Below are 12,667 nucleotides of genomic sequence, written 5' to 3' on the forward strand. Positions count from 1 at the left end.
TTTCTGAGCGATCGTTTTCGGTAGGACGTATTGAAAATTCTGTTTTCGAGTCTCGTTCCCGCCAAAAACTTCGAATAAAAGCGCGGACTTGTGGGCGGTGGTTGGGGTGGGGGGGGGGGATGTGAGAGCGGCCGAAGAACAAAGAAAGTATTATTGACGTGTAAACACCTCGATATTCAACTTACTTTTGGGACGCCCTACCCCTACAAAAAAAGAAAGGAAAGGTAGATTAATAACAGTGACAATTGTTTCGTCTTTTACGTGGGGACTGCACAAAGCCGCGACAAAGTGCGTGCGTTCGCCTGCTCGTTTAATTATTCGTTCCGGTTCGAATTAAAATCCTGCCACGATCGGACAAAGAAAGCATCGTTAGAATCGACGACAGCCTGCCGCGTTCCATCCGCTTTTATTCACTTCCGTTCCCCCAGCCGTTTCTTTACTGCTGAGTCGTAGAGAAGTTTCTCATTCGGAACGGAGAACGACGTTCCCGTGCGCGCGTACGTTTCACGAGATTTTGATTGGCTTTCTTTTTTATAGACGACGTAAAAGTGGAGAACAGGCAGCCTACCGTCTCTTTCATTCCGAGGACCATTGTCACACCTACAAGTATACACAGGGTGTGTCCCAGCGCGTGGATCCTGCTTTGGTGAGCGATTGAAATAATATAAAAAGAAAGCGATGAATGTCGTAGTTGAGCAATTTTAAGATTGTTATTAGTTGTATAAAATAAATGTCGGGCTCTTTATCAATTGTGTGAATTGAAAATTCCATTAATAAATAATTGCAGTATGTATATTCGATTCGTAAACAAAATGAAGTATGTTGTAAACATCTTTTTCATTCCGTTTAAACGTTTCGATAACATTTATCTACAACTTTTGAAATTAAAGAGCAGAGATAGTTCAAGAAAAATTGTATTCTGGAAAGTTTAGGATAGAAAAGTGAAAGATTAAAGCAACAAAATTGAGGGTTGACTAACTGTCTTTAAATAAAACTTGCTATCTCGAAATAATTAAAATTATATTCTAAGATCGAAACGTTTAATGAGAATTAAACGAATGTCTAGAGAAAACTACATTTTGGTGTCAAATGGTAAGCATGAATTATTCACGAAGAAGATCAATTGGAGGTATCTACGCTCGTACGAACTTCTCTCGTTATTTCGTCTCCGACTCGCCGTTAAAATGAGTCCCACGTGTTAGGATTCACCCTGCACACGGCTTTTAACAAAACCTTTCCAATTGGACAGTTTAAAATGCGAGAACAGAACGATCATTATGCGACAGAAATAATGCGCAAAGAGACAAAGAGAGTTAGGTGTGGTGGGGTGTAATTGGTGACTTTGGCCTCGGATCGATTGAAAAGTGAAACTGATCAGAGAACATCGTTGAGTAACATGTACAAAAATTTTAAAAAGCAAAGAAAATTAAAAAAAAAAACTGTTTTCTGAAAAAAGTGTGTAGTCGAACGTGTAAATCTTTAAAAGTAATTTTTCCCTGGAGATTAAGTCGTTATTAATAGGCTTCCCGATAAAAATAATTATAGACCCCAGGTGAGTCACGCCTCGAAGTGAAAAATATATTTTCATTGCTATGCAACATCTACTGTTACATAAGATCGACAATTTGTTGGGTGAGGTCAGGTTGAGGGAAAAATATCATAAGAAGATAAGCACTATTTCAAGTACTCGCGTGACTATAACAGATTACTATTATGATAAAACTTCAAGCTTATAATCGACTCTTGCAACAATTATTTATTATTTATTACAGTTTAGAAACTGAAAGCTATTAACTATTTCATGTTGCGCACTCGAGCTTGAGTGCACGCGAGACATCGGATAGTCGTTATAATATTTAGTATCATGTTACTTGGATATCGGTTACTGACTTAATATTTCGAAGATTACTGCGCGTTAGTCTCGTGATTGTATTCTGACGATCTGTTATAGTCACGCGAATATTTGAAATATGCGTTCATACGGTATTGATTCCTCAAAATGGCACTCGTTACGAAACACCCTGTATAAATATTCGGTTGTTCATTGTCAACAGTGGTTCAAAAATAATCTTAACAGATTCGCAGAGAGATAAAATTGTTTTTAAAATATTTTCTACGAAAGTGTTGAGATATCTTGCTCAAAAAAAGTATTTCTACAAAATCCGAAAATATACATTTAAGAATCCCAGTCACTTTTCAATCGCGCGTATCTTGTCCAGTAGCCCGTGAATGGTTGTAGATGGGTGTCTGTTCCACTCGTAACGACCAAAAATATTGTGTACGTGTGTCAGACGGGACAAGGTGGCAGCGATAGACATATTTGTTTAACCATCGACACAACAACAGCGACACAGCATCAAAAAACAAGAACGATGAAGACAGCGGACGGACCAAACAGAAAACTGACGTCAAATTCGTACAAAATCAGCCTTTGCTGCTTCCCCTGTTCTTTCGGCTGATGAAACCTCTCCGCAACTCGGTAAAAAATAAAATGAAAGAAAACGCAATAATAACAGTACCGACGGCAGCGAACAGAAAGAAAAATAACAAAGAACCGATGGATAGAAACGACCCGTAAAAAGAGGGTCAAAATTTCTGCGAACATGCGCGAGGCTTTCACGGGAATTCGATACGTTTGAAAAATATTCGCTGGCAAATTGTTGGACGATGGCAAGAAAAAGTACGAGCTCGCGGTAACCACGATTCACGTACGATGATTTCAAGCGCGACAGAAACAAAAAAGATAGCTTCTACGCCGAAGTGGAAGAGGTGATTTTTCATCGTCACGTGGTTGTTTCGACGTTTAACTTAAAAATTCCATTTATACACGCGAGAAAACTTTATTCGTTCGAGTTCCTTTTTAATCAAATTAAAAACCTGGGCAGAACGCGTGGGAAAAACGCAGAATCGCAGAAAAAAAAGCGGTCGAACGGTGAAACAAGCTTTGACCCCAGAGGTGGAGAACCTTTTACCATTGGAAGATCGCGTACTGTTATACGGATTCCTCGCATAGCTCTATAGCGGGACGAATCTGTGTGAAATTTCAATCATTTCAGATTTTTAGAATGAAATAATTGTCAAAATCTGTCTTTAGTGTGTGGTAAACATTTGAAGTTATGAAGCTTTAGTTTCGAGGTGCCCCAAAAAATCTGAATTTAGAAGTTTCAGCAAATCGTGAGGTATTTTTGAATTTTTCAAAAATTTTATGGAGAGGTACTTGTAATTTTATACAATTGTGAAAAATGTCCTTTTACCTTACAATTTTTAAATTCTTGAATTTTTTAAAACCTTTGATGCAGCTTGCGAACAAAATCAGATTTAGAAATATAATAGATATTATTTTACAGCTTTTATTTTCAGGTCTTTTTAGGGCATCGTCAAAAATTTCGAAGGTTTTTTCAACTATTTTAATTTGATAATCAAACATTTACGTTTTTACTCTATTAATTGAAATAAAGACTGTTCAATAATGTATAATTTACGATCGAAGAAGGAATTAAATAAATATGCGAAATGGTGGCACGTTCCCCATCCCTGGTGACAATTCTTGCTCTGAAAGAAATCACGTATCTCGAAGTCGAATCAAGCATTTTACTTTGTCCACAAAGCATTATTTTCGTCTTTAATCATCTCCGTTATATTTCATAAATTCGACAAAACTTCCTCCATACAATTTCACAGATTTAAAAGTCTGTTCATCCAAGGAATGTTTGTTAAATTCACGAAATATACCGAGGCTGACTTATAAGTGAAGACCTGCCACAGACTAAATAAAGCGCTCGACCACAAGACACATAATTTCACGCAAACTATTTGTTCAAAATTCCTTCCAAGGAATAAAATAAAGAAAACAAGCACGATGCTTTATAGAAAATAAAGGAATAGAAGAACGGAAACGTTGTTCCAAAGAATAGCCGCGGTACCGTGAATGTTCGCCGGTAATGGCGTCGACATGGCGGAGAGACTCGACCGACTGCGCGATTTACAAGAATAGATGTCTCGTTAGAGTAGTGAACGTATCGATAAGGCGAAAAGAAACGTAAGAGGTACAGGCGGGAGCAGAGAGAAAGAGAGAAACAGAACGAACGTCTCGCAATAAAAAGAGTCTCATACAAGAAGAGAAAAAGAAGAGAACAAAAATGAAGAACGAAAAACAAAAGAGTAAAATTAAAAGAAAGAAAATAACAACATTGCGCGTAACAGCGACCAAATGAGAGAGACAGAGACAGAAAATAAAAACGTAAATGGCAAGGTAGCGAAAGAGAAAAAAATAAAACGAACAGATACTGTACCGGATACAAGACAATAACAACGGTTAGGCGTTTGACAAACTGCGAAATAAGAGTGAAAGAAAAAAAAAATAGAGAAACAGAGAAATGAACATAGCTGCCCGATACAAGACGGGGCGATATATATGTATATATATATATAAATTCTTTTTTTTCACAGCTATGACTGTGGGGAAAAAAAACTTACTCGATCTTCCTCTCCGGTTGCCTTTGATTTTTCGATTTTTCGATTCGCGCCGCGCGTTGGTCGTTTGGTCGATGGTGATTTTGATTGATTGGTTGATTGGTTGGTATTTTTTTTTTTTTTTTGTGTATTGTATGTGGAGATTCGGGCGAAGAGGGGAGTTGGAGAGATTGATAGAAAAAAAAAACAGAGAAACGGAGATCATAAACCAATGTCAGAGATAATGGCTACCGAGATTGATTGATAATTATTAGTTATTTTCCACCCTCGATCGTGCTCTCTTTCGACGAGCAGGGAACCATCGAGAGACATCGTGCGAGCCACGCCATCCGCGAATCCGTCGGATCGCTTTTAACTCGATAACAATATTTCTCGGTGGTTCGTTTACGCTCGAAACGACTCGATATTTTTCCACGACGTACGCTAAATTGTTCCACGGGAATGAACTGTCAGAAACCGACCGCAGGGAGGAAAATGTTGAATCGCGTTCCGTGTTCGCGCAAACGAATGACGCGTGCGAGAGGGCGGGAGAAATTTTACCCGGCAGTTAGGGTCTCTCGAGTTTATCGCCGATCGAGGGACAAGGCTCCAGATCGTTGAACGATCCAGCTGAATCGGTACGTGCGTGACCAGTCGCTCGGAGACAGCGCCATTCGTCTGCTCTATTTTCGCGAGAGAAACACGACTGTTCTAATTTTAACGATAGTTCGAGAGAGATCGCTCTGGACCGCTAACGTAATTTTTTCAGAACTCGTTTCCCCGGTAGATTCAACCAAAAACTCGTTGCGCATCTTTTAGGGAAATTTCTTTGAAGCAGCTCGCCGTAGTCTCTGGGACTGAAGGGAATTAAATTTAAGTAAGGTCGAGAGGAAGTAATTACTTCTTCGTGGGAATTCAAAAGCTAATTCGATCTAGACAATTCCCTTGTTTCGAGATTTTTAGTTAAAGCTTGTTGGTGGTAATTTAGTTTCATGTGCGAAGTATATTATCGAATGAGATAAATTTTGTTATTCTTAAAATGCACCAACCACTTCGACAGAAAGAAATTGTTTTGATTCGCTGCACTTAATTGCCACGGAGAGGTAATCGTTTACTTTCGGCATCTCTTAATTTTGAATTATCCCTGAAAAATTACACAAAATTCTGATGAAAAACGTATTACATTCCGTGAAATATTTTTGAACAAATGTTCACTCCTCTTCGTCAAATTAATTTTAAATGCGTCGCACCGAAAAGGGCTGAAATTTTAATCGAGAACGTTACAATGAATGCAGAATAAATTTAATGAAGTGTGAAATTCGTTTAAAATTTACTGTGCCACAATGGACTGGGGATTTGATTGAAAATGTTTTACCAAGTGTAATATATATTTCATTGATGTCACAAAGACTACGGTATGTTTCATCTTCAAAGCTAGATTTAATATCGCGTCGAATGTATTTAGAACATCGCGAAGTTAATTTTATTATGAAAATCATTCGTCGCGTGCAAGTGGACGTACTATAGGACTTCATAAAAATTCCTCAAAATCCCTTCGTTGATTCGAATAGTGAGCCAAAATGTGTGAATAGAGGGACAGAAAGATACTGTTTTTCCTTTTGAAATCGTGTAAACTGGTATCCAAGGCGACGCGAAGACAGCGCCAAGCGCAAGTCCTATTTCTGTAAAAAGGAGCATGTCCGTTCTAATTCTAAACGAGTTCGTACTTGGTGAACGAGTGCAGTGTTCAGTGGTCTCGGTGGCTGTGTGCCTATGATCACAAAGTTGCACAAGTTTGTAACGCGAGTGACAATTATTCGAGTCAATGACGCCGAACGTATTATAACGATTGACACATGTTGGATACGGACAAATTGCAACAGATTCGGTGCACCGCTAACTTATGCATGTATCATTGAGAGCAGACGATGAATATTATAATCATTAGAAGTATTTATGTTCCAAATGGATAAGAAATAAATTTTAGGTGAATATAACTAGCAAATTTTTAACATTTATTTAGTTTTACTCTGGCAGAATTTAATTTAATTTTTTACTTTATTTTCTCTTTTATGCTATTTGTTATACCATTGCAATTACAATTCATATCGAAGCTTCCAACGTCTAAGAAGAAAAAGTTTATATTTTGATTTATTTTCTAAATATTTCCCAAGATCAAAATGTTTGTAATAATAATTATTATAATTGGCAGCAATTAATGGTACACTGAATTTGTTAGCCTAATTTGACCGAGTTTAACACATCTGCATCATTATATAGAAATTGTCTCGAATAACTAGACCAGGCTGAAACGGTTGGAGATAGAGGAAACTGTGATAAGACTGAATTAACTAGGTTTCGATGCTCCACATTCCTACATTAATGGTATGCATTTATATACCTGCATAACGTTGCAATGTACGGTTGCACTAATTTCCTATTGCGGATTACATTAATAAAACTACTCACTCTGTATAATAAGAAACTGTCGGGATACTTTAATGAAAGAAATCAATTTTTCTGGATTATATCAAATTCAAAGAAAGACTAAAAAACGTCACCGAAAACGTTAGGCAAACAAATTAAAATGCTTCGTTCGACTGCGAGACGTATAATTCTCTAATTTAAATGCGCAAAGCAGAGCTCGGAACTCTCAACGTAATTATACGCACTCTAATCGGAAAAAAGTACTACTTTGCACACTCGAAATTAAAATCTCTTTTAAAATAAAAGCTTCTGTACGAGCGAAGCAATCCGTTCTCGTCGAGGATGAACTGTATCGATTCGTGTAATGAAAGTATGGGCTTCCATTAGGAAAAAAAGTGCAATTGCACTTTGCGACCGCACGCGTGCACGTGCATAATAGTAATACCGAAATATGGAGCATCTAAAACGATTCAATTCAGTCTTATCATTTCCTTCGCTATCTACGATCGTTTCAACCGTATAAATCGACCCACTTTCACGAAAACACTCATTATACTGTTTAAGTTCAAAATGGCCGAAAACAATTCAGATTACAAATGCCCCTGACCGAGAAATAAATCCCTCTCTTATCGTTGCATCGATGGAGCAATTACAATACGTTTGTACTGTTATCATGGTCGGGGCACCGAATTACCCAGCGCACACCAGGATTTGTTAGAATTAAACTTGTCGGAGTCCCCTAAGCTGGGATTCGGTTTCGTCCAGACGAATGAGCGATCTCTCTGGAAGTTTGCGAGACACGGCTGCGGTTGAAAGCCTGATTTTCAAGAGGGGATGCACCGATGCGAAAGAAACGACACGAGAAACGCCAATTCGATCGCTAAAAAGAGCTTGTTCGCGTCTGCCCGTAAGGGATCCTAAATTGCCTATGCCCGATATCAGAAACACGAGATCTGGATTCCGCGGTGACTCTGCGCAGTAGTAGCAGACATCTAAACGCAGACTAGCCTCTGGAACTTACTTCCTGGAATGAGAAAAACGAGAGAACATGGACGTTAGATATATTTCGGGAATACGTTCAACCGAGGAATCGGGAATTAGCAGCAGAACACTTACGTTTCCTCGACCACCTCCTCCTCGCTGCTGCAAAACAGAAAACGGGAAACGAAATCTGTTAGTGAACGGTTGCAGGCGGGCGTGTGGGGCCATTAATCGAACAAAAATATCACTGGGGTGAGGGGAGGGCTAGGGGGGGGGCTTCTTAATTGCACGCCAGAAACGTTTTTCTCGCAGCATTTTCTCAGCCAGTCACATTTTATTAGAATCGTAGCTGAGTTTGTGTTTGATTAAATTCTTATAAGGGAATTTACAAAGTAAAAAGGAATAACATCCTGATTGATGTATAAATATTTATAGACAACGGATATTTGTACATTTATGAGAAATGCTATTATATAATAAAATACATGAATATACAAAATATTCATTATCATCCATCTCAAACATCATCCAACTTCAAATGAAACTTTTTCACCGAAATAATCCTCAATTAAGAGACAAATTGCTCGTTTAATTAATCATTCCGTTAAGCCACGTTAATATCCATCAGTTTTCGAACAGAGAAAGAGTGGAACGTGGATAGCATAAGCTGGGGACCGGTTGATTTATCGCGACATTTTTGGTCGCGTCTGTCCACGTTTGAATATAGATCCAAGCCGATCCAACCGAATGATTCATCGACTGATGCTACATACAATGTCTGCCCCCGACTGTTTGAATTTTCTGGTTGCCAAAATAGACAGCGTTTTACTCGTATCTATGAAAACTCTTTTCAACGAGTAAACGATCGAATGGTACCGATGCTGGGGAACGTTTACACGAACGAATTATTTACGTTGGGAAAACAATACGAGCCTCTCAGCGGCAAATCTAATCAACTCCAAGAAGTAAATAGCGTGGAACGTTACAATCATTGCTCTCAAACCAGAAATTCATTTAAACAAAAAAATGATAAAATCGAATAAAGATACTTTATCTTCATCCCTCACTTCGAACGAAGGAATGAAGGTTAAAAATATTCTCTCAAAGAAAATTCGACGAACAGAGATAACCGTGCTATTTTTATTCGATATGGATTTCTTTAATTTATCCACAATATCTGCGAGAAAATGTTTTTAGCGAGCAACTTAATCAAGGGTTGGGGGGTATCGTGCAATAATTAACATTTCTTCAAGACAACAGCACGTGGTCACGACAGGTTGGGGCGAGCATACTTTCACAGCAAAATTGGGGGGGGGGGGGGGGCGGGTAAAGGGTTGAATGTAGTGTCGCCAACGACGTATCAAACAACGGGGAGTGTTTCGTGGGAAGATGAAATGCGATCGACAAATTACGGTGATATTTTTCATCTTACGTGGACGCAATCGATTATGTATTGTTCATAGTGTGTGAACGATCGACACGGGGATCGTTGGTTATCCTCGATTTACGCAGCAATCCGATACTGTCGCATGAAGAATGTAACTAGATATCTGTGATTTTCGACTCCTGCAAATCGTCCCTAACAATAAGAAAGACTGGACGTGATCTATCGACGACATATTTTTACGACGCTCCTCGACTGGCTACTCTACTACCTCTCACTTAAAGTTACGCTTCCGCTGAAATAACCTCGACATTCCCTGGCGCTTGGACACTTTGTGAAACTCGATTTCGTGGATATTTCAACGACGGGTCCGATCATTTCTCAGCCAGTGTCCGATGCACGTGCGAGAACGTCTTACGTAACTTGTCTACTCGCTTCGTCGACTTCGGGTTTCGTTTCTAAATATGCACCGATCAAAGGTAACTGTTCTTTACTTGTTAATATCCACGAGCAAAATTTAGAGATTACGTATATTTGCAGTGTTTGCAGCAAGGTTTTATTTTGTCGATGCTTCGAATTCCTTGAGTCGAGGCATTTTCAATGCGTGAGAGTAAAATTCTTCATATTATTATTTTTTTATCATAATTTTTTAATGTTTCAATCGATATTCTCTTACATCGAGTGCAACACATTGTTTCGTATTGTGGGGTTGCTTGTATACTTTGTAACTTTTTGCGACTGTACGCACTTTAATGATTTAATACACATTAAAGACCAACATTGATTTGTACAGTACGCACGCGAGAAGATGGCATCTGAAGTAACGGCGAGTCCTACTCGTTCAGAGACATCCGCTTCGCGTCAGAGGAGATTGCCCCTGAACGAATAGGACCCGCCATTACTCCAGATGCAATCTTCTCGCGTGCGTACCTTACATTACCTACTTGCTTCAGGTATTGTTGTTACAATATCAATGCTTCTTTGTCTTCATAAGATTGCTCGAATTATTAATTCTCCTGAATATACATCCAAAGGGAACTCATAGAAAATCAGCCTAACGATCGTATAATAAAAATCTATCTCATGTATGAAAAAAGTCATATCGCCATTACTATTACATACCACATAGCTGTATCTCGTCTTTGTACCAAACATAAATTTATTTTCATTGATGTACACAAATTTGGTACAACCAAAATCTCATTACTATTTTCAATCTAGACCCGCCATCGATTGAAATAAACAAAACCTTGTTCGATATAAACGAAGTACCAATCGTAAGGGGATGAAACCGATACTTGAATAAAGAATTAAAATTCAAAGCGATAATCCAAGCGTCAGGGAACGCCGAGAGGTCGATTACTCGTTATTTCTCATGGGCGCCGGTTTCAATACTTACGAGTATTGCTCCTCGTCGTCAGACATGTTTGCGGGTGGTTAAGGTGCTGCAACACGCAAACAAGACCACTGATTAACACAACATCTCCTCGATCGAGCGTCTTCTGAATCGTGTCACATCCCCCATCGATCTCAACGATCTCGATCGCATGAGGACGATCGGAGTCATCTGCACAACCCTGTCTTCCATTTACGCGAGTTAATAACTGCCCACCAGAAAAAAAAAAAAGATATCAGTCTTTTTCGCGAAAGAGATGTATCGATGCACTCGCGATGAAAAATGTCAAGAAAAAAAATCGACAAATCCGATCGTCCTGCTCGTCCACGCTCGTGGTGCACTTCTCGTGGAAAATGTTAAATAGACAAGTCGGCGAAGAGAAAGTGGGAGAGAGAAAGTATGGTTGCGGAATCATAAATCGAACCTGGCTGACGCGAGAAAGAAGAAGCTAGAAAAGAAAGGAAGTCGAAGGGAACGAGACGATGCACTGGTGCAAAGGTAATCCGATATTCTGAGACGAGAAAGAGAGTGCCAGTTTGCTAACCCTGGCCGCAAGCTCGACGTCGCAAGCTCTATAAGGAGCCATCCCCTTCTCTTCCTCGTCGCTCTAATTTTAGAGAATCCGACTCTCTACTCTTCTCTCTCTCCCTTTTTTTTCCCTTTCGCCTCCCTCGCTCTCTACGGCAGTTCCTCCACCTCCACGATTCCCGTCTTCGTTGCCGTTGTCGTCATCGAGCTTCCCGAGCATTTCCTGTCCTCGCAGAAGAAACGAGACCTCGACTTCCTCCGTTCTTCGGATGAGTGATCGTTTGTTTCAGAGCGTGCGAAATTACTCGTTTTCGCAGGCTGTTGTCTACTTTCTCTCGATGTTTCTTCTTATCGGTGTATTGTTCTGTTTGAATGCTTTAAACAGCTATTTAACTTGTCCACAAGTTGTGAAAGTACCCTCAATGTTGGCTATAGGCCCTCCAATCATTAAGTTTATCATAACATTTCGGATCCTAGATTATTCAGTTCTCGAATGTTGTTAACACTGACCTTATACGGTAATAATACATTAAATTGATCTATCGAGTAAGGAATAGTGAAAATATGCGTGTCGTTATTTTGTAGAAACGTAGAGTTCGAGGTAAGTTGATACGATCGAAGCGTAAATAGACGAAATTTCATTAAATGAAATTGCTTTTTGTTTGTTGCCGTATGGTCAACAACTATTCAGGTCGAAAATGTTATAATAAATGTAACTCTTAGAAGAAGCACGACTCTGAATGCTTTTATTTTGAATGATTAACAAATTCCTATAATTATTTCCCTGTATTGCATACTGAAATTTACTGTATAATTTATTCAACGTTTTTTGAAGAATTTTTATCCTCCTTTATTAAGTCTCTAGATCATGAATCACTTCACACATATTTTTCACTTGCTATCTGCAACCAGTGTCACTTGTTCAAAATTTCTTGCATACTATGGTGTAATTATTTATCGTTATACCACCCGTTGAATAAATAAATATTCGGAATCGATATTTCCTGTTGCCAACGCAGACCGTGGCTTAAATAACAATGATAAATAATGTTCTGTTACTCTGTTAAATAATCGTTCCAACCCAAATTTCAAACCTCGAATCTCGAATCCATGAAAGATTTTAATATCATGGGTTAGACCTGAACGTGGCTCCTATTTTTAGATACAGCATTTGTCAAAATGTAATCATTCTTAAGACGAATAAGTAACACATTCAAGTTTGGATAAAATTAGAAACTATTTAGTGGACAATTTTCTACTATATTATAAAGAAATGTCTATCTTAACTATTATTATTCTATGAATGAAATTTTCCTGTTCCAGTTTCATCAATCTGAATTTACCACTTATTTGTTTGGACAAATATAATTACTCCAAGACAAATACCATAAAAACGACTTTGAAAATTGTATACTACAAAAACGGCTCACATTATACAGCCTTTTAGCGTTCATTACCACACGTTACCTAATATTTTACATCAACATTACCAAACGATA

At 38.6% G+C, this 12,667-nt stretch overlaps 1 protein-coding gene across 8 annotated transcripts in view; it reads right to left on the reverse strand.

The window, feature by feature from the left end:
• Window positions 1–12,667, reverse strand: part of LOC128874977 (troponin T, skeletal muscle) — a 79,709-nt gene that overhangs the window by 10,902 nt on the left and 56,140 nt on the right. For 2 of the 8 annotated variants that reach the window (XM_054120217.1, XM_054120216.1), the window contains exons 2-4: window positions 10,644–10,689; window positions 7,996–8,022; window positions 186–203 (exon numbers count right to left, since the gene is read on the reverse strand). In XM_054120217.1, the coding sequence (XP_053976192.1) occupies window positions 186–203; window positions 7,996–8,022; window positions 10,644–10,669 (71 nt within the window). In that variant the 5' untranslated portion in view covers window positions 10,670–10,689. Of the gene's footprint in view, window positions 1–185; window positions 204–4,476; window positions 4,498–7,995; window positions 8,023–10,643; window positions 10,690–11,064; window positions 11,205–12,667 lie in introns of those variants that run through there. The other 6 variants (XM_054120218.1, XM_054120220.1, XM_054120224.1 and 3 more) reach the window with 6 other exon arrangements.

Source organism: Hylaeus volcanicus, chromosome 4 (genome assembly GCF_026283585.1).
Source record: "Hylaeus volcanicus isolate JK05 chromosome 4, UHH_iyHylVolc1.0_haploid, whole genome shotgun sequence".
Classification (NCBI taxonomy): Eukaryota; Metazoa; Arthropoda; class Insecta; order Hymenoptera; family Colletidae; genus Hylaeus; species Hylaeus volcanicus.